Source organism: Phacochoerus africanus, chromosome 7 (assembly GCF_016906955.1).
Source record: "Phacochoerus africanus isolate WHEZ1 chromosome 7, ROS_Pafr_v1, whole genome shotgun sequence".
In the NCBI taxonomy this organism is placed as follows: domain Eukaryota; kingdom Metazoa; phylum Chordata; class Mammalia; order Artiodactyla; family Suidae; genus Phacochoerus; species Phacochoerus africanus.
Window position 1 is genome coordinate 8,053,717 of NC_062550.1, and position 22,865 is coordinate 8,076,581.

A 22,865-nucleotide genomic window follows, 5' to 3' on the forward strand; every position below is an offset into this window, starting at 1 on the left:
AACAAAGAGAGAAGGTGTCCAAGAGCTAAACTGTCTCAAAAATGAGGGAGTGACCAGCTGTGTCCCGCACTGCTGATCACACTGGGGAAAGGAGACTGGGGACTTCTCTCGTGGCACAGCAGGTTAGGATCCAGTATTGCCACTGCAGCAGCTTGGGTCGCTGCTGTGGCGTGGGTTCAATCCCTGGTCCAGGAATTTTTATGTGCCGTGGGCACAGCTAAAAAAGAGAGACTGGGAAGCAGGTATGGTACCCACAACAGAGAGATCATCAGTGATCTCCAAAAGGTCTTAATTTCCACGCTCCCTGCCTCACCTGGACTGTGGCACCAGCTCCGTAACTGCTCTCCTTTGCTCTAGCAATTTGGTCATTCAGACATGTCCTCTGTATTATTGCCAGTGTTGTGGTTCTAAAACGCAAAATTTCCTATGCTGCCACTCAGCTGAGAAATCTTGCCTAACACCGTGTTATCTCCAGCAGTAGTGGCCAAGCTCTAGGGAGCACATAAAAATCATCTGGGGGTGACTGTCAGGCCCCCAAACCCAAGCCTGTGTGTCTCAGGAGACTGGGGAAGACCCAAAAACTGTATTTTTAAGTAGCAGCCAAGATCATAGCTACAAACCAAAGGACAAAGTCTGAACTCTTCGGCAAGGTAAACGAAACTCTTCCAAATTTGGTCCCAAACTTCTTGACTAGTTTCTCCCGATGCCACTCTAGGCAGCATACATACGCTTCAACAGGCTCACACTATTCACACCAACCGCGTGCCCCTCAGGGTGCCAGTGCTCCCAGATATCACTGCCCCTTGTGCAAGCTGCTCCTGCCCCTGGAAGACACGTTTCACGTGGCTGTGCCCAGCAAACTCTGACTCATTCTTCAAGGCTCAGTTTAAATATCACTGCTAGTGTGAGGCCCCACCCAGCTCTCCCAACTCTGCAAAGCGTGTCTATACAGCGTTTATCACCCTATCTGCTGGCTATCTGCCACGGCCGCCACCAACTCCAGAAGGCGGGGAGAGATGGCGTTTTCTTCATCTGTGCCCTGCCAGTGTGAAACCTGGCACAATGCAGACATTCGACGACGGCTGGCCTGATACCAAGGCATGATGCCAAGCGCTCCGAGAGTCAAGACGCTGCCACGGCAAAGGGCTGGCGAGTCAGGAGCAGCTCTGTCTGGAGGACATTCCACTGCATGGGACTTGAAGGATGAGCAGAACTTAGAGGAAAGGGCAAGAAGAGAGACACTAAAGAGGTTTCCAGATGGGACCATGGGGATGGGGGCTGGGGCGGGACCGACATTTCTTCCTCTACTAAGATGGACAGAGACTCAATGTCAAAAGCAGGACCTAAAATCTACAGATTATGGCTTCAAATAAATATCTTAAGCTCTTGGCTTAAAAGACATATCCCAAACCAAAACCAAGAAGTAAGCACCCAGCCCCTTGCACATGATGGGACGGCCTCAAAACTCTGATTTTCACTCACACATCCTGAATCCTTACTCGAGCATTTCAGCTTTTACTTTGCTTCCCAGACCCGCTTCCTCACAGGGATGTCTGAGGAGCAGTACATGGCAGACTGGCCCAAATCTCTCGCCTGTACCTCCAAACAACTCATTGTTCACTTCCTGCTAAGAAAGGGCCTAAAGGGGTCTTTGGTACCCAAAGGACCATGTCTACCCAGAGCTGCTCTGTTATTAAGTCTCTGCCACTTTGTTAGATCTAAACCCCCTACAGCACCTAGTCAGTGTTTTAGCGTACATCTCCTCAAAACTTTTCAGGATAACCCAGAACCTGGCAATTCTGCGAGTCTTTGAGGGCTACTAACCTCTGAATGTCGACAAATCAGAATTTACAGGTTTTTTTTTTGTTTGTTTGTTTGTTTTTACTTTTCAGGGCTGCACTCATGGCATATGGAGGGTCCCAGGCTAGGGGTCTAATTGGAGCTATAGCTGCCAGCCACAGCCACACAGGATCCAAGCCACATCTGCGACCTACACCACAGTTCACAGCAATGCCAGATCCTTAACCCACTGAGCAAGGCCAGGGATCAAACCTGCAACTTCATGGTTCCTAGTTGAATTCGTTACTACCTCGCCACAATGTGAACTCCCAGAATTTATAGTTGTAATTCTACCCAATTTAAAAGTCAACAGAGTATTAGGCAAATATATAGGAGATCTGAAAGGAACATAATCAGAATGCTTTTCATGCAAAGACATCTACTCAGTATGCACGATACAAGAAAAAATGAGATCTGATTATCTTGTTCTAAAAAGCTTGATTCCACGCACCTGGATTTTTCATTTGTTGGACAGACAGCTGTTATTTTATGCCCAAACAACCAATCAGTGGACAACTGGAAACCACCTGGATGTGGCCACTGACTTGTGGAGCCAGGACACCGCTTACCTGGGGGGAAATAAACTGGGGAGGCACTTGCGCCCGGAGATTAGGAGAAGAGTTCAGCGGCTGCACTGGCGTGTGCACGCCCCTCGATTGTGCTGTGCTATTTCCAAACAAACCATGATTGCCGCCCTGTAAACGGAACAGCAGTGGTAAGGCTCTGGGTTAACGTCAGAAAACGCAAGTAAGAAACAGCTCAGATTTTCTAACCCCTTGGCAGCATCATAGCCTGTGTTCCATGGAATCACAGAATTTGATAACTGAGACATTCTGGTGTTGGAATGCTTGGAAAATCAACAGATCCAATCATGGGCACATCATCACCACTCTATAAACCAAAAGGGTTAAATTTAGTCAAATGTCAGATAAAGCACTCATTTGCTGTTGTCTGTTTTTGTTATTGAAAGGTAAAGGCAAGGTCACATTTATTCAACTTATTCTTTTATAAGATTGGGTTCACTGAATTTATTCTCAGACTCTATAATCTGAGACCCATCTTGAAAAGCACCTGAGTAAAAACACAGGCCTATGAATACCAGCGGTAAGGCAGTCTCATGCTATGACTTCTGGGAAGTGGTTCATTCAATCCTAAGATCAGTGCCACCCAATTGTGAGCCTAGCTCCATGAGGAACCTACTCCAGATCTGAACACCCTTCTCTGCCCTGGGTCTGCTTGGTCCTTTCTTTGCTAGATGAGGAGCTATGAATCAACCATGGAGTAAGAAGAAAAAAAAAAGAAAAAAAAAAAGAAAGAAAGGGAAAATCATTCCAGGGACACCAAAACAGAACAGTACTCACCTGTAACTTTTCATTCAAATGTATGACTGACTATCAGTCTAGTTAAAAACAAGCTTAATTAGTTCCCTGATTGCTGGAGGACCACCTCACGGAAGCACTTCTAGACTGTTCCAATTTATGAGCTATAAAAGGCTGGACTAGATCATGGCTCTTCCTTTCTGACTTTTGCTAGCCGGGAAGCAAAGAAACCGTACGTGATAAGGGACGATGTGTCGCCTCTGCCTGACACAGCTCTTTTTTTCTATACCATCTTCACTCGGCCTCTTCAAGGCCCAGCTCAGAGGTCGTTCTTATCAAGGTCTTCCCCAAAGCTTTCTTCCTCATTTCACATTCAATTAACGGAGCCCACCTCTACGTGCTCAAAACACTTGGAAATGCTTTGACAAGATCCATCATCACATCACAGTAGCGTTATTTCCCATTCTGCCTTTCCACCGCCAGCTTATTATTTCCCTCTTTGCACTCCCAGAAACTCAGTGCAGCCCTGGTCTGTAGGATGAGCACATCATTTGCAAACATCCATGACCCATCAATTTCACACACTTGAAAACGAACGTCCCACTGGACATCGGCAGTGAAGACAGCTGCACCCTTGCTGGTACCAAGTGTGTGCGCTCTGAGCTGAGGTCACCACCATCATCTTATCCCTGGAATCGTGGGGATCAAGGTAATTTGGCAATGGCACCACTAAGTTCTAGAACATTAAAGGTATTCTGACGACTTGATGGACTGCTCCAGGGAAATTAATGAACTTAAAGGTATTAAAAATAAAAATGATTATGAACATAAAATAGAAATGGGAATTAAAACCTGTGTATATCTCGTGAAAGAAAGTCAAAGATCCACCATGAATTTTAAATCTCCCAAAAGACTATTTAAACATAAAAAGACCTTCAGTTCTAGAAACTCTTAATATCTCTGCTTCTCCTGTCTTACTAATCAAACCTGTCATTTTTTTTTTCTTTTCTTTTTGTCTTTTTTAGGGTTGCACCCACAGCATACAGAGGTTCCCAGGCCAGGGGTCGAATCGGAGCTACAGCCGCCGGCCTATACCACAGCCACAGCAATGCCAGATCCAAGCCGCGTTGTGACCTACACCACGGCTCACGGCAACACCGGATCCTTAACCCACTGAGCAAGGCCAGGAATCCAACCCACAACCTCATGGTTCCTAGTCAGATTCATTTCCGCTGCACCATGACGGGAACTCCTAAATCTGCCATTCTAAGTGAAACGATTCAGATCTAACTTTTCTGAGCTCCTGGTAGTCAGGAGCTTGGCTACTAAGCATTCCCAAGAAAACAGGGAACATTTATTTTGCTAAGACTTCCGCTAAGGTCTACGTATCAAAGCAATAACCTTGTTATTAGATGTTAATTACTCACGATAGTCCTTGGACAGCAGGGTTTCTGATGGCTAAGGTCCTTGCCAGAATCCGTGTTTCGTAGGCTCCCAAACAAAGGCAGGGCCCACGTAAACTTCAACCTCTCCTTTCGGTAAGAAGTAGTAAAAGGAATTTGCCTTTTGTAGTTTTTGGAAAATCAAGCCCTGCTTTCCTATTCCTAAGTAGAAAGAATCCCTCCTGCCACCAAACGCTTTAGGTTTTCATTATCGAGTGTCTATAGTGCCATACCAGGCACCTTGGTACATCTGACATGGGTAATAGCAAACATAAGTCAACAGAAGTCTATCCAAAAAAATAGAACTTCTGTTTCTTCCTATGGACCTTGGCACCACAATCCCGTCATCTTGGTTCAGAAGTAGCTATTTTGCACAGTAATGTATTTAATGGCAATCATACAAATCCAGGCTTTTTTCCCCCTTAAAACTATATTTAGAGATTAGGAAAACGGGCATTTAAAGCTCATATATATATATATATATATATATATATAAATAGTGGCTTATCCGGCTATTTCTAAAGTTTTAATGTTGTATATGAAGCTTTATGAGGACTGGAGCCTAATAATTATTGGTTACATTTGCCTCAACTACAGTGTCTACATGAGGTATATTAATTAAAAACAAGGTTATCAAGCTGACTGAAATCTTCTGTGACTTGGAAAAAAACCCTCAAATTTTATTTTTATTTATTTGGTCTTCTTAGGGCTGCACCTGCGGCATATGGAGATTCCCAGGCTATGGGTCGAATCGGAGCTGTAGCTACCGTCCTACGCCAGAGCCACAGCAACACCAGATCTGAGCCACGACTGTGACCTACAGCGCAGCTCACAGCAACGCTGGATCCGTAACCCACTGAGTGAGGCCAGGGATCGAATATGCGTCCTCATGGATTCTATCAGATTGGTTTCCGCTAAGCCACGACGGGAACTTCTCAAATTTTAAATTATGAAGTATATTAACTCTGCATGAAAACAGTGTGGGAAAAAAATCATGACCACATCTGGGTAGAACATGTATATCAACTTGGTTCACAGTGGACTTTGTAGCAATCCACGGACCAAAAAAAATAAAGAGGAATGACTTTTTTTTTAGAGTCCAGTGCACAGCTGGTATGGCCGGTCAACAGACCAAAGTGTACGTACTGAAAACATCTGATAACCAGGTGATCCTGGAAGCATAATGATAATCACTGTCAGCCAAGAGTGCTACGACTATTTTATATTTTCTAAACCTCAACCCAAAAGAGCGCTCCTCTCCACCAAAACTGATGTAACTATTTTTTTCTGTTTAGGTATGCAATACATTGCCATGTCCTCTGTGAGAACATTAAAGAAAACAGTGAAATATAAAGGAAGAACACGAAAAATGACCTATAACTGCCAATCCAGAATTAAGCAATCTGAACACATGGATATAATCCTTCTTTTTAAAATGTGCGAAGGCAGCAATGAGAAAGTGTATGGAAGATCCATATGCAACTTGAGGACCATGGCGTAAGAGGTGTTGCGTATCGCCCTTTGATTTATAGGTGAAAGTCATCACGTGCAAACAGAGGGGAACGAGTAATTAAATGTCCTCCCATGACGTCTGGAGGTGAAAAGTGAGAGGGGCAAGTTAGTTGCCATGGACCTAAGGCTAGGAAGGTATCACTGGAGCCACCGTGGCAAGGGAATTGTCCCCAAATTCCCACTTTTCTCCCCAAAAAGTACAACCGAGATACTGTGAGACATCAAGAGGCCTGCTGTGTGGGCTCAGGCCTGCAAAGCGAGTGAGGAGGCACCATCGTGCCAGCCCCGCCAGTCTCGTTTCTACTGCACAGCCCTTCCTTGGAAGACTGACAGACAGATGCAACCCGGCCTGGGGAAGGAGCTGCTCCAGGCTGAATCAAACACTGGGCAACACCCAGGCTCCTTCAAGGTTCATCACCTAATACGGAAGCTACCTTTCTCTAGGTCATTTTATATTGAAAGACAACTATATTTTTAGGATGCTGTAATCCTCAATTATTTCATCTAAGTTTTGCTACCATTTCCTAATTAGCAATTTTATTAGACCGAGAAGACCTCAAAAGTGGTACCTGCCATTCAACCTATTGTTCAAAATGGCAAACATGTTGCTAGATGACAGAAGGCACCTATACAGCCTCCTTAACATTTTCCTAAGCCAGTCATTAGTTAACTTGTTAAATGTAAACTTAGGACCAAAAATGGGAAGACAAAAGAAACAGATTTAAAATAAAATCCATGTTGAGAACCATGAAGAGATGGGTCCTATGGGCTGAAAGGTCTAAAGTCTATTTGTAATATCATTCTGTGCATTCAGTAATCAACAAATTTCCCAAGACAGACAAATGATGCAATAAACTGCAGACCAGGGCCAAGGCGAGGCCACAGCCAAGCAGTTATAAATTTGAGAGGCCTCCTTACTTGTCTAGCAGCGAAGTTTTGGGGGTTGAGCCCTGTGCCGATTGCTCCAAGGCTGACGTTGGGTAGTGTGGAACCAGAGGGAGACAGCTTGTAGCTGGGAGAAGGGGAGAAGGGAGAGCAGGGAGCCTCATCCCCAAGGCACCCATCTTGATTGGAGAAAGGCAAAGTCAGCTGAAAAGCAGTAGTAGTTAGCCAATCACAATGAGTGTTGGTTAGTGAAGCAACAGAATGCAAGAAGGGAAAAGAGAAACACGAGGAATAAACAAAGTTAGAGTATTAGCAATCAACGAGGGCAGAACGGGGGTCCTCCTCCTCCTCCTCCTCCTCCGCCGCCCAGGAGACACCATCTGTCATTTTCTTTGATAGAGATTTTTCTCATCCTCTAGGTTAGTAACACATTCGGTCCATGGCACTGAGATAAACATGGCCAGACACATTACGTCTATGCATCTAGTACTGATTACTCCTAACTATGTGGCTGCTGAAAACAGCAGCCAGAGTAACCTTCTGGTGAATAGGCTGCTGTCTGAACCAGCACCAGTGGTGTCAAAAACATGCCAGATGTAAAAATTTTGGTGTTAACTGCCTTCTGAAGACCAAGAACACTGCACATTGGTATTCTGAATCAGGGAACAATCTCCTCCATTAGAAATATTAAAAATCAAAACAGGTAGGTATTAAATGACTTGTTTAAAGCAGGTAGCTGAGAACTTGCAAAGTTTACCATTGTAACTAAAAACAGATCATTAGGGAAATGGGGAAAGAAGACAAAAGAGCTCTCTCAGAAACAGTCAAGGAGGATGTCTGGCTCATCTTGACAAAGCTGGAAGGCAAGGCCTTAAGAGACACAGAGCACTGGCACAAGTTCCAAAGATTTAATTAGTCGTTGCACGGTAGCAGGAAAAAAGAACTTAATAATAAATTTGTCTCTAGAATTTCTTCTATGTTTTATTTTTTGGTCTTTTTAGGGCTGCAAGTGCGGCATATGGAGGTTTCCCGGCTAGGGGTTGAAACAGAGCTGTAGCTGCTGGCCTGCACTACAGCCACAGCAACATGCGACCCGAGCCATGTCTGCCACCTACACCAGAGCTCATGGCAACACTGGATCCGTGAACCACTGGAGCAAAGCCAAGGATTGAACCCGTGTCTTCATGGATACTAATCGGGTTCAGGGAACTCCCTCTTTGATGTTTTAGGTGTGCATTTGCCCAACTATAAATAGTCAGACCATGTTCCCCCTCTAAACATACATTTCCCCAAAACTTGGGCCCCATTCATTATACTCATATCCTAAAGACAAGACAGATCTAGCTGATACCTAATCACCTGTCAACATCAGCTATTTTCAAGTTACCATTCAAAGGCAGGTGATATTTGTATTTTGCTCACTCATTTAGTTCAGTAATTCTACGCTTCCTTCTGAAATTAATTATCAAAAGACAAATGGGAACCCAAATGGTTCTCAGGAGTTATCTTAAACCAAGGATTCAACTCACCTTCTCAAAATAAGGCCCACTATCTGTGGTTCCCATGTCTTTGGAATTAGGTGGACGGAACCCAGATCGATCCTTCCTCATGATATCATTAAAATCCCCGAGATTCATTGCTCGCTTGTCCACATCGAATTTTTTATCTGGAAGGCTCCCTGAAAGGGACACAGAAGAGTGAAGATGTCAACGTCTTTCTCGTGACCAAGAGTGACCCGTCCACTATCCCCGCTGGGGTGCTGGTGTTAAGACCAGAGGAGCCCTCACTGGGTCAGGCTCCTGGTGATCCTCCCTGGAACACACGTGGGTGCTGGTTTTGTTTTTTTTTTTGTCTTTTTGCCATTTCTTGGGCTGCTCCCATGGCACATGGAGGTTCCCAGGCTAGGGGTCCAATTGGAGCTGTAGCTGCTAGCCAACACCAGAGCCACAGCAACGCGGGATCCAAGCCGAGTCTGTGACCTACACCACAGCTCACGACAACACCGTATCCTTAACCCACTGAGCAAGGCCAGGGATCAAACCCGCAACCTCACGGTTCCTACATGGATTCGTTAACCACTGAGCCATGACGGGAACTCCAGACATGGGTGCTTTAAACAAACAAAAAAACTCCACAATACATATCCACTGTAACTTGTTTTTGGTTTTTAGGGTTTTTTTGGCTGCACCTGCAGCATGCAGAAGTTTCCAGGCTAGGGATGGAACCCATACCACAGCTGTAACTAGAGCCACAGCAGTGACAAGGCCAGATCCTTAACCCACTGAGCCTCAAGGGAACTCCTGTGGCTTGTTTTCTATGGAAGACTGAAAACGAGCCTTAGGGCTCACCTGGCAAAACTATGACTAAAAAATAAGCCTGGTTATTGATGTGTTTGATGAATATATCATGCTCAGAGATTCAAATGTCTCCAGTAAGAGATGTCTCTTGTTGCTATTTTAGCATCTGCTAGATAAATAGTTGGGATTGTGAAATACAATCATTAGGAATAAAAAGATCTAAGAGGCATGGTTGTTGACCTAAAATCAAGAACTTGAAGAGCGGAGGTGTGAGCCATGTTACTGCGACAATGTAATTTCCCAGATGTAATGACCATTTTTCCACATCTCCATAAATCTGCTACTATGTACTGACACAAAGCTCATTTTTCAGTTATTCTCATATTTAAGAGGATCACAGATCAGAGGCCGTTTCCCTTCTCTCCCAGGATCGTCCTCTCTGCTTCCTGGCTTGACTCTCTCCGCTCCTCCGGGGGGAACAACAGCATCACTGTGCAGATCTGCATCTGGTCTGCTCGCCACGGGGACCTGGTCAATGACGACACATCCCGGTGCAGACAGGGTGGGACAACCTGAGGGCTGATTCTGGCAGGGCCATGGACATATCTTGGCCTCACAGCAATTTTTAAGCATCTGAATTAGCTTCTAGTATTTAAAAATCATGTCAACATGGATCTGAATTTCTGGCGTCTCTTGAACATGCTGGAGGAGCTGGCAAAGCAGCTGAGCAAAGGCCGACGCCTCTCTTGTGGTTACACGTTCTCCACAGTGTGCCGGTGGCCCCTCAGTCTCCGTTTGGTGTGTCTGGCACACAGCACTCACTCACAGCACTTTCGTGGCTCTTGCACTCTCTGGAGTTTTCAGCCCCTACCTCGTGTCCAGCATGGTACCTTCCCTTCCACAGTGAGTGTGGAATCCGCGTCTACAGAACTGCACCCACCCCAACTCAACGTGAGCAGGGGATCCCAACAGGGCCGTGAACAACAGATTCACTGGTACTCGCGGAGTGATACACACCTACAGACAAATCCATTTTGCTGCTTGGATTATCTTCAGTTTGACTCTGAAAATAATAAAGAACATGAGGGAAGATTAAAGGCTCGAATTAAGAGTTTGAAACAGAGAAGAAATGGCATTAGCTCACGAGTGAGCCGCACCTTCCTCTACTACTAGTGCTAAACGAGGTCCTTTGAAATGAGCCTTAAACTGGAAGAAGATGTTAACATTTTTCATACGACTAGTTTTGACTGTTGCTGGTGCTCACATTCCTAAATTCAGTTTTCACATCCAGTTAGCTTCAGTACATCTACAGACAGGGCAACAGCTAAACAGCTGCTTGGAGAAATAAACCCCGTCCTCAAGTTCCAGTCGGCTCGGGATCAAATTCCAGGAGTGGCAGCCAAGGGATGACAACTTCTTCTCGTGACTTGTCAAGTCATCAAATCTGGAGCTGTGCAGCCAAGTCATTTGTCTTTTGGCACCAGGGACGGGGTGCCCCCACAATGTTCCCAAGAGACCAGAAAATTAGAAATCCTACACGAACTGCCTATATAATTAATCACAAAGAGCCGCCCTGGTTATTCTGCTGTTGCTGTCTTTAACATTATCATATTAAAACGGGTATAATCGTCAGCAAAAATTACACAAGTGCTAAGTACTTGGCCCTTTCTTCCCTAACTGCCTAAGGAAAAGGACTACAAATTTAAGAGCTGTAACCTTTAAATACTGGAGTATTTCATTAAGAAAAAAAAGAAGAGAATAGAGAACAAGTATTGCCAAATCCAAATCAGGAACACGGCCTGGCTTCTGCCTTCTAACGGCTTAACCAGTTTCTAAATCTATCATTTTCTATTACATGTGGCAGTGGTCCTACTATCTGCACTAAATGTAGGAGTTGGGACACATGACACATACGAAAACATAAAACTCACCAGCAATCCCATATTTGAAAACTGTTTGGCAAGAGGATTCATCCATGAATCGTTTCCTCCTTTTAGTGAGTTCTGCAGAAAGGACAGAAGTAACCTCAGAACCAAGTAATTTACTTTATGTCAGCTGAGCCGTACAAGTACTGATTGAAAATGTAAAACCAAGCATTTACCTTTGTGAACCCTAACGCTTCCTCTTTAATGATATTTTGATATGCTATCTGTTAGTCTAAAAAAGTAATACGCTGTAGTTACATCTATGTTTTCATTACTTTCTTTGTTGCACTGATTTAGAAGTAACGGTATGTGTATATGCCCAGCCAGTGCTTTTACCCTAGAAACAGAAGATCAGATTTTGGAAAACCCAATGTTTGCATGTTAGTACCTTCCCTCTTGGTATTTCCTTGTAACCCAAGCCGGTTTATATTAGGAGTAAAGAGAAAGAGTTGGATGCTAGTGCATGTTATTTGGAAAGGAGCCTATTTAAACTGGCCATTATTCTCTGTGTGAGCACGTTCACCTGCCGTTTCCAGTGTAAAGGACACGGGTCCCCTATGGGAAAGAAGCCTAGCATAAGACAGCATCACCAAGCGCACTGCAAAGTAAGGCAGACGTAAGGTTCTGTTTACTTCTTAATGAGACAAACTAGTTTCTCCCCTGAACAAGACACTGTCATCAGCTCCACTTTTATTTCTATGGAGAAGGCAGGTGGAACTACGACGGGGACCCGGTGGGGGCACAAGGTGATGGGGCTTGTGTGCATGTGTGCATTTTCCAGGTAAAAATTCTGCTTGTGTTCTGATGATATTGGTCACATCGATTTTATTATTCTTCAAAGTGCTAAGGTATTTAAGTTCATTTGCAGGTTTAAAGGTTAAAAGCAAAACAAAACGAAACCCTCACGGGAGCGAGGGGAAAAGTGGTAGTTATTCCTTCATGGGTAGAGAGTTTCAGTTCTGCAACATGAGTTTTTGGGGTTTTTGTTTTTGTTTTTTTGTTTTTGTCTTTTTACGGCTGCACCTACGGCATATGGAAGTTCCCAGGCTAGGAGTCAAATGGGAGCTGTAGCTGCTGGCCTACACCATGGCCACAGCCACAGCAATGTCAGGTCCAAGCCGAGTCTGTGACCTATACCACAGCTCACAGCAATGCTGGATCCTTAGTCTACTGAGCGAGGTCAAGGATCAAACCCATGTCCTCATGGATACTAGTCAAGTTCTTTAACCACTGAGCCACCAGGGGAACTCCGAGATGAGAACAGTTTTGCAGACAGATGTTAGTGATGCCAGCACAACAATGTGAATGTACTTAATGCCATGGGACCGAACCTTCAAACTGACTAAGACGGTAAATTGTATGTCGTCTGCATTTGATCATACACTCACAAAAAGGCCCTCAGGTCAGAATCATCAATCGTGAAGCAGAAACATTTAATTCCCCATTATTTCAATCTTGGAGGTTACCTGAGCGGCCCAGTACCTTTCACTCGGTTGTTTCCTCAGCAGTCTCCTAAACTGTCTTGTAATTTGGTCTCATTGGTAATTTTTATTTATTTTTTTACTTTGACTTTTTATGATCATTTTTTTGATAGGCAAGAAATAGATTTATTAAGATAGGACACTTGTGAGAAGTGTAAGCAGGCAGGCACGGAAGTGCTGCCTTTTTTTTTTTTTTAAACTTTTATTTTCTGCCTGCACCTATGGCATGCAGAAGTTCCTGGGCCAGGGACTGAACCTGAGCCATAGCAGTGACAATGCCAGGTCCTTAACCCGCTGTATCACCAGGGAACTCACTGTTAATTTTTAAATAACAAAAAGAAAGCCAGAGCAGACTAGACAACACAAGTGTACTAAAAATGCTGGAATGTTTATAGAATAATTTCTTTTGTGACTAGAATAATAAAAGTCCTTTAACAGAGAAAACTATACATGACTGCTTAAACAAAATGTTTCTGACAGAAAGAACGAGTATTCTTGGGCTAGAAAAGACAGTAATCATATTCAGAACAAAATCCTTATAGGCAAAGGGGACTGGCCACCTGAAGACCTTCTGAAACGGCATCCAGTGTCTGAAACCCAGGAGAACACTCGTTGTGCAGTGCTTCTCGGGGCAGCCAGGCTCCCACGCTGAAATGAACTACGTGGCTGCCCATTTTCTACCTCCCTCAGTATGTGTGGAATAAAAGGCTGGAATGAAAACGCTTCTGCCGAGAGGGCCGTTCAGGTTCTAGATGGAAAACCAACGTCCTTGTCAAATGATGCAAATCAAAGGAGAAACTACGTCGTTCCAAGAGACAGAAAGTCAGGCCGTGGGGCACACAGGCGGTACAGGATGTCGATGAGTCATCGGCCGCCGCAGCAGGGGACGCGCGGGCCCTTCGCTCCATCGGGAAAAGGGTCCGGGCCCTGGAATTTCCCGAGCCAGACAAGAGCGGCTGTGCTGACCGCCAGCGGCCAGGCTACGAAGCTACCGAACTGCAGTTTCTCTCCTGCACAGCCACGGGGATTTACTCTGAGGACTCGCTTGGCTTTAGAACACAAACGCCTAACACATTTATCAAGTGTGCCTTCAAAGCGTTCAAGGACTCACTATAATCTGGAAACTAAAGTGAAAAAAAAATCATCTCTTTGGAAAATTCCATTTTACCCACAGCAACAGTCTTGTAGCTGGAGATCCCAAGGTCACGGGGAAGGAAGATGAGGGGTAAAGAGCAAGTAGTTATTTGTTCTTAAGGAAATATTTTCACCCTCACTCAGGACCTCAGGGACTCTCTAGCTGCCTGGCTTCTGCCTTCGAAGAATGAATAAGCAGGCTACCTTCATTTGCTTCTTTCCTCCTTGTCCCCAGCTTGCTGAGTTGTGGGAGGAAGCACTTCCCTGAGAGCCGGCGGTGTTCCAGACGCCTCCATCCTCCTCCTCTTCCCAGCTGGGATGGCGAGTTCCTGTCACGGGCCCGTCACTCTCCCCCCAGCCGTCTTGCATAGATTTGGAATCTTTAAGAGAAGAAGGAACCCACTGTATGTAACAGCTTCTCCATGACAATAACCACAATAACCACTCCTTGTAAATGCAGCATTTTAGTATATTTCTAATTTTATCTAATGCCTCTTTAGGGCAAGGCAAATATTATTTGAACTTTGGAGAGCAGAAACGGAAATCTATAAAGGTTCAATGATACACAGTAAGTTAATAAACCCCAAATCAAGATTTCCTGGTTTCAGGTTCAATGATTTTCCCCTTATACAAAGTTGAGAGCAATCCCCAAGTTGAAAAGAACCCACCACTACTTCTAAGAAATTTGCATCTCAATTGTTTTACTGCAGTCCTTTGCTTTAGCCTCCAAAGAGTATGGGTTGTACTCCATTTATAATGGACTTTACAAATATGAGGTATGGCAAAGAACAACTGTGAAAAGCACATGAAAAAGGGATAAAAAAGAAATTTTTCTTAGATTTGGTATATCAAAATTATGGTGGAAGAAGAGAAATTCATGAAAATGTGAAACGTATTAGCTATAATACACCTGAAATGTATTAGATATTAAAAAGATCCCAGGCAAGGACAATGGCTTTCAGAAGTCAGGTAGAGGAAAGTTGGAAGACGCATGAGGAAGGGAGGGTGAAGACAGAGGGAAATCAGGGCTCCAACATTGGAGGAAGCAGGACGTCATCAGTATCCACGTTCAAGTCCAACAACATCCCCCTTTAAACAAAGACCCTTACTTTGGAGACTGGGATAAATCCTTAATCTCCCTCTGAAAATAGTGTATGGAAGTGATGAATACACTTTGTGGTAATGATTTTCTATAAAATAATGGACGAGGGGAAATAAACTCTTTGGCCTCAAAACCTCCACCCATATCTTCAATTTACAAATGCCAGGACGTTCATGGGAGGGGTAGGAGCTTCATATGAAGAACAGGAGGCAGAAGAAGTGGCTCTTCCAGGCCCTTCCTTGAATGACTGCTGCCATACCCTAGGGCTGCGCCTGTGAAGCTTCGCAGACACCACCAAGTACACAAGGCAGGAGGCAGGTGAGTCCTTCCAACCGAGGCATCTTCTCCCAGCAACGCCCATGTGAACCTGACAGAGCCTCACTTGCAGGGGCTCTACGCCAGGGCAGCAAGAGGCGGCTTGGGGGCTGTTCTCCCTGCTGCTGGAAATGCCACTGATAATCAGGACCATTTCTTCCGCACAGGAGATGACCCACTATTACATAAGCATAGGCTTCATACACCCGATAAGCAATAGGAATTAAAAACCCAACATCAATAACACACTGACTCCTTAAAAAAAGGAAGACACGCACGTAACCCTTCTTTTAGAGAAAGGAGCTGAAGTTTCAACACAAAACTTCTTGTAGCAAGATTAAAAAAAAGAGCACAGCTTCCTCCTCCTGCCCCAGATTTACGCTACCTGCAGTCTAGAGAAGATCACAGGTAAATTATCAGCATCAGTCGGTAAGGCTATTGAGCGAGCCCCCTCCTCTGAGTATTACACTTCCAAATTACTCAGGGAAAGAAGGGTAAATGCAATCACAGCTTTAACTATAGATGATCCTAAAGAGTAGAAGATATTTTTAAAATCTGGAGAAAACTAAGGATGTGATGATGGAAGAAAGATGATTCTGAAGCTGGGAAAGACACACAAAAATCCTGAAGGGACTTGCTAAAGTAGCTCCTTGTGCCAAGGGTCTGGTTAATGTCTTCCAACAACATTCTGGATCTATTCCGAGTCTACAGGACAGTATATTCCTTGACCAGACAGCTGATTTTACAATGAAAATCAAGATGAAATCGAATGCTTTTACGCAGAGATTTCTATGACGTGAAGGAGAGTCGTCATTTTTAAAAGGCGGTCCAGTGACACTGGCACAAGAGTGAGTTTCTAGAACAGAGAAAAGCTAAGGTGATGTTCCTTCACGTGGCTCACAAACATCATTAAAAAAAACCTTGACAATGGAATGTTTTACTTGTTCAAATTTTGAGCATTCAGTATGACCACATTTTTAAATCAAAAGGCAATTCCTGAAGTCTACAATATGGTAGAAAAGAAACGTTGGAACACTTTTAAAGAAAACTACAAACAAGCGAAAACAGGCACTTGAAACTCGGATGTTTCAACTGAGGCACATCCAATGCGGTGTCCCACGGCATCCGTGGACAAAGTTTTGCAAATTGCTGCAACTACACATTGCCAGCTGGATCAAGTATAGCTTAGATGTTCAATGATTAGAAGAGGTGTGACGTGCTTTGTTTAAAAAATTCAAATGAAGAAATCTTTGTTGGGTTTGAGAAACTTTAAATGTCCCTGTGTGGGTGGATGTATGAGAAGAGAGACGAAGAGGAAAGGGATGAAAGGATGAAGTCACTGGGCAGCAGAGACCATGTTCCATGTTAAAAGCCAGGACATTTTTTTTTTTTTTTTAATGATACTACATGAGAGTAGACATGCAAATTAGATATAGTGAGCAATATTTAAGTTACTGGGCAATAAAAAGCACCACATCAAACTTTCAACTCTAGCCAGACACTAAGCCTAACTTAAAATGAAATCAACAGAATTAACTTAGGGCTTTTAGTTCACTGTTAAGAATTTTTATGTAAGCCAAGCCAGGTTCCCACCATTTGCTACTAACCATTTATTAAAGGTTCAAGGGGCTAAACCTCAGTAAAACAATAGTTTATAAACATGAAACAGCCCTCACCGAAACGTGTGGCCCCAAGTTAACAGAGACTCCCTTAAATAACCCCATATACTCACTAGGTTTCATGGCATTTGGAGCATTGGAGGGTGCGGTCCCCCAGCCTGTGGTCGATGCTCCTGTGTCATCCATTTCACCCCACCCAGGACTGCTTTCGTTTGGCTCACCCCACGCTGAAGTACCATTATCTGGAGCAGGTGGTGTGCTTTTGCTCCAGACTGCAAAGAAAGCACATGCATCTCTAAGAATGGTTTGTTAAATGAACACAATATCCAGTGGGGGTGAAGGTAGGAGGAACAGGCACTCCTGTATTCCGTGGCTGGAGATACAAACGGGTTCCACCTGCATGGGGGATACTTGGTGTTGTCACTCTAACTTTTGGCCCAATAATTCCACGGCCAGGAAATTATACTATAGGTTTAGTGGGAGAGGTTGATGAAGTGACAGGTACAGTAATACTCACTGCTTCATGGTCTGAAAACATCTGGAAGCAACTAAATATCTATCAAAAAGGGACTGACCGATTATGGGTTCCCATCTAATGAGTACTAGATATGAAGCAATTAAAAGACACAAACCCAACTGATAATATGCAGGGTTCTTAAGAACAATGAAGAAGAGCAAGGTGAAGAACAGTGTAATGGGTACAAGCCCTCTGTGCAAAAAATTTAAAGGAGAGTTACATTTTTCTATAGGTATGAACAAAATTTCTGAATGGCACACAAAATTCTAAGACTTCTGGAGAGAGACTCTACGGGGGAAGATTTTTTTATTTATTACCTTTTTCTATTCTGTACAACCTGAAGGTTTTCACTATATGAATAAATATTTTTTACATGTTAGCAGGTTTTATTCTAGACAGGGAATTAATGAGAAATATTCATTTCCTTTCTCATTCAATATTTAAAAAAAGACTAGTTAGGAGTTCCCGTCGTGGTGCAGTGGTTAATGAATGCGACTAGGAACCATGAGGTTGCGGGTTCGATCCCTGGCTTTGCTCAGTGGGTTAAGGATCTGGCATTGCCGTGAGCTGTGGTATAGGTCGCAGACTCAGCTTGAATCCCGCGTTGCTGTGGCTCTGGTGTAGGCCGGCAGCTACAGCTCCAATTAGACCCCTAGCCTGGGAACCTCCATATGCTGTGGGAGCAGCCCAAGAAATGGCAAAAAGACAAAAAAAAAAAAAAAGACTAGTTAAAAGTAATCTCCCCCCCCCTTTGGTCTTTTTAGGTCTGCACACATGGCATATGGGAGTTTCCAGGCTAGGTGTGGAATCAGAGCTGTAGCTCCTGGCCTATGCCACACCCATAGCAATGCAGCAATGTGGGATCTGAGCTTCATCTGCCACCTACACCACAGCTCACGGCAACGCTGGATCCTTTAACCCACTGAACGAGGCCAGGTATTGAACCCCATCCTCATAGATACTAGTCAGGTTCATTACTGCTGAGCCATGATGGCAACTCCCAAAAAGTAATCATTTTCTAAGCGGCCGTAACTCTGCACACTGGTCTTAGGGGAATGGAAAATCAAGTATTATGATTAAAATTTTTATCAAAAAAACCCCAAAAATAACATGAATGGTGCATCACCTTAATTTGCTGACATGCCAGTTGGCGATGCCAAACTGAAAGATTACCACAGCACTACTTTTAATTTACCAGGTATGATGTTTCCTATTCAAATGAGGGAAGAAAGGTTTTTGTTTCGGTTTTTTTGTTTTTTTGTCTTTCGGCCACGCCAGTGGAATGCAGAAGTTCCTGGGCCAGGGATCCAATCCACACCAAAGCAGTGACAATGCCAGATCCTTAACCCGCTGAGCCACTAGGGAACACCCAGGAGGGAAGAAAGTTTAGAAACTGATTATTATCATGAGATACCAATCTCCACTTTATCAAGCATGGAAGTTCTTGATAAAGAACATATGGAAGTTCCCAGACTAGGGATAGAATTGCAGCTACAGCTGCCTGGCCTAACCACAGCCACAGCAACGTGGGATCCAAGCCGAATCTGCGACCTATACCACAGCTCACAGTTAACGCTGGATCCCCAACCCACTAAGCGAGGCCAGGGATTGAATCCACATCCTCATGGATACTAGTCGGATTTGTTTCCTCTGAGCCACAATGGAAACTCCCGCTATAGCATTTTCTGATGGCCTCTGCAAGAACAGAGAATACTTCCCATTGCTGGCCAAGGAGAAATACAGAGATGTGTCCGCAAGCAGAACCAGAAGGGAAATCAGGTCTATTACCACTATTTAAACTCTTTTACTTTTAAATCTAGAACATAGTTTGTTTAGCAAGATATGTCTTTAGGGTTCAGCACACCCATGTAATCACTAAAAAAAAAAAATTTAAAAATGGGGGAGGGCAGTGAGAGACTAACCCAAGGGTGCCATCCTTTCCTTTTGCCAAGAAAGAACACGAAAATGTACTGCCAGTGTCTATTATCACTATTGTTCTAGATAAAGAGAGCTTCTGTGAACAACAGTATAAAGTTAATGTAGGAAAGATTCCCAAAACAGCTAAGTTCAACAAGTGCAGCTGAGTAAAAATGCCTTGGTTTAGGATTCCTTTTCTTCATCAAAACCTGTAAGAAAAAGCCAGTGCCTACCTGATGCTGATTTACCGGTCATCGGGGTAGGCAGGTTTGGTTCTCGAGGTGCTGGGCCCCCTTGGGAATTCTTATCCCACAGGTTCACATTCTTGTAGTTGTAACTGCTAGGGTCTCCCCACGCTGAAGTGCCGTCATCAATGTCCATCTTCCGACTAATTGACTGTGGGGATGGCTCTTCCCAGCCACTGGGTTCCTCGTCCTTGGGGGTTACTGGCTGCGGCCCGCTGCTCCAGTTGGAATTGGAAGGTCGTCCATTGCCTGGAGGGGGTGGGGCTGGGCCTCCCCAGGAACCAGAAGCCTCTGGTTGTGGTGGCGGCGGCTGCTGTGGCGGCTGCTGCTGTTGGTGCTGTTTGTTCCAGGAATTGGGCTGTCTGCCTGTCTCCGTCCAAGCTGGAGACCTCTTGCAATCTTCCCACCCGCCTTTTGAAGCTAGGCTTGCATTCCCACCGTTGCCCCAAGTCCCAATCTCATTCTGCCCTCCTTCACCCCACCCGGACACAGGTTTACTCACAGAATTCTCCCAATTGCTGTTTTTCGCTTGATCAACTTCCTCTCCCCAACCATTCTTTCCAGAAGTCCATCCTTGACTGGGCTGGCGACCGCCTCCCCACCCCTGATCCTTGCTGGGAGTCTCATTCCAAGAGGAAGATGTCTTTTCATCTGGTCGTCCTGCTCCCCAGTTGGAAGAGTTATTGTTCTTATAGTCATTCCAGCCTCCTGTGTTCTTGGGGTCTTTCCACTCTGTAGAGGCTGAGAGCTCCCCCCATCCAGACTTCATTTGATTGCTTTGGCTGGGTGCGTCTCCCCAGCCCCCTGAGTTCTTGGTCTGTGTGGCAGCGCTCTCCCACCCCTCAGTTCCTTTGTCAGATTTCCCCTCGGGCCTTGGCACCTCCTCGATATCCCACACTGTGTCCTGCTTAATTTGAGTTTGGCCCCAGCCAGTGTTTGAGAGCACCCTGGGGTCCAAATCAGTTCGGCTCAAAAGAGTCTGCAAGACGGCCTGACAATCAGGATGTGCGGGCCTGTACGACCGGCGGCCAGAATTGTGACTGTCACTACTTCCTGCTTTGTGGTTGCTTCCAGTGCTTTGACCTCCAACTTCACTTCCTGTGGAGCTGGAAGATCTTCCCCAACAGGGAGCCTGGGCATTGCCTTGGTTTTCAGGGAGGGGGTGGCCCTTTTGATTGTCCCATGCTCCAGTGCTAGAATTTGGTTGGTTTGGACCACTCCATTCTCCAATTTTCAACTCGTCAGACCCAGTCGGCTGTTTCCATTCTCCCTGAGAGACCCCAGATGTCATTTTGTTCCCTTCACCCCATTTGTTGTCATTAGAGTCCTGAGGGCCAAAGTTCCAGGACCCACCCGTAGACCTGTTATTGTTGTCCCAAGAGTCATTTTTTGACCCGGTTGATTTCTGAACAGAAGCTCCTTTCCAGGAGTCCTCTCTATCCTTTCCATTGTTCCCATTGTTTCCAGAATTGCTTTGTCCAGAGGCTGTGTCAGTTCCAGAAGGCCCCCTAGCTGCACCCCAAGATCCAACACTCCCAGTCTTTCGATCTCCAGTGCTTTGTGAAGGGGCATCAGTGCTCCTGGAGGCGTTCCCCAAGCCCATTCCAAAGGGCATTCCCTTATTCTCCATGGGGTTTGGTGAACTTAAGTTCAAGGAGTTAGTGTTTCCATTTTTTGGTCCATCAGTGTTATGAATTTGAGCCTGTTCTCTGCCAGAGACAACAAAATTAACACCCGCATTTTCCATCTTTGACTGCTGTTCCCTGGATGCCTGACCTACTGTGCTAACCTGTGCACTGGAATTACTAGTATCCGTTTCCAATGCCCCTTTCCTAGAATTTCCTTCTTGGACCAGCGCTGGCCAGGCAGATGGGTTGCTATTTGGGTTAAAGTTGCTGAAGCCAGAGCCAGGTCCAATTCTATCCTGACCACTCCCATTCCTCCAATTTCCTAGTCCATTGTTGCTCTCTGTAGTCGAGCTGGAAGATTGAACAGATTTAGCCTTTGGGTCAGATTTCCAGACCCCAAGATTACATTCGTTCCCGGAACTCACAGACTGGCACTGGCTCCCTTTTCCTTTGTTACTAGTGGTGCTTCCTGGCAGAGCGCTCTTCTCAGAGCCAGGGTTCGAGGCACTGTTGTTATCGGTGGTGTTTTCGGAAGAAGACTCAGTGTCTTTGCTGGCAATACAAGGCCACTCTTCCATGTCAGACCCGTCTACAATCACCTTGTCCCAGATGTGAATTGGGTTGGGGGAGGCGCCGTTGTTGGAGGAGGCTCCCGGGCCCCAAGTGGAATTTGCATAATTTGAAGCAGCAGCACCTCCAAGGGTTGACTCTGGGAAAGAGATTGTCATCTCAGTCACAGCAGCACATGCTCAATCTATTAACACCCAGGCTCGAACTGCCCCTCAGAGAGCTCATCCCGTTTCCCCACAAACTAGTTCTCTACCCAGCTGCCTGCCTTGGTTAACTGCATCACATCTGTCTTGGTCACCCCTTTATCTGTTGGTGTCCTTGAGAAATGCAACCCACAGCATCCCTCAGAGCTATCTCCCTGCCATTCCTATCGACAGAGAAGGGCCTTCCTGTGTCTCAAGACAATGCAACAACACCCTGTACTGGATTTATTTTTTTATTTTATGGCTGCGCCTGCAGCACATGGATTGAATCTGAGCCACAGATGCTGCAACAATGGATCCTCAATCCACTTGCCTAGCCCTTCCCTAGCCCTTTCTTTATATCTCTCATCCATTCTAAACACTCCTGGCTGCAGTTATTTTTCTAAAGCACACCTTTGATTATTTCACTGCTGCATGGAAAGCAGTGGATTGTTTCTCAGTGCACAAGGATAAAGCTAAACTCTGTGGCCTGAAGTTGGATCAAGATGTTCCACAAACTGGAACCAACTGCCTTTTCTAGTCTCATCTTCCACTACCTTCTCTGACAAGGTTCACCCTCCACGCCTGAGTGCCTTCTCACCCTGGCACCGTTCCACATGCGCACCTACTATTTTTTTCCTTTTGAATTCATGCACTGAAATGTACCCATCTTTCTGGGCCTGGTTCAAGTGCCATTTCTTCAGTGGAGCTTGTCTGGGCACACTGCCTAAAAACGACCTTTCCTCGTCTAGGGCCATGTTGCCTGGTGAACTGTGTTCACGTCTCCCCTGCCCCACATGAAAGCCTTTTAGACGGAGACCCTGTCTTGCTAACGTTTCGATTCCACGTGGCATCCAGTGCACTGCAGCTCAGTAAGCATGTGCTGAGTGACGAATGCCCACCCAGCTACAAGCCAGAGACAGACACACATGGATC

General features: G+C 45.1%; 1 protein-coding gene across 5 annotated transcripts in view; it reads right to left on the reverse strand.

Moving 5' to 3' along the window:
- Positions 1-22,865, reverse strand: part of TNRC6B (trinucleotide repeat containing adaptor 6B) — a 246,590-nt gene that overhangs the window by 32,729 nt on the left and 190,996 nt on the right. For 2 of the 5 annotated variants that reach the window (XM_047786192.1, XM_047786190.1), the window contains 7 exons: positions 19,538-21,886; positions 16,984-17,142; positions 14,039-14,214; positions 11,226-11,297; positions 10,312-10,357; positions 8,527-8,675; positions 7,031-7,201 (listed from right to left, as the gene is read on the reverse strand). In XM_047786192.1, the coding sequence (XP_047642148.1) occupies positions 7,031-7,201; positions 8,527-8,675; positions 10,312-10,357; positions 11,226-11,297; positions 14,039-14,214; positions 16,984-17,142; positions 19,538-21,886 (3,122 nt within the window). Of the gene's footprint in view, positions 1-2,408; positions 2,535-7,030; positions 7,202-8,526; positions 8,676-10,311; positions 10,358-11,225; positions 11,298-14,038; positions 14,215-16,983; positions 17,143-19,537; positions 21,887-22,865 lie in introns of all 5 variants that reach the window. The other 3 variants (XM_047786193.1, XM_047786189.1, XM_047786191.1) reach the window with 3 other exon arrangements.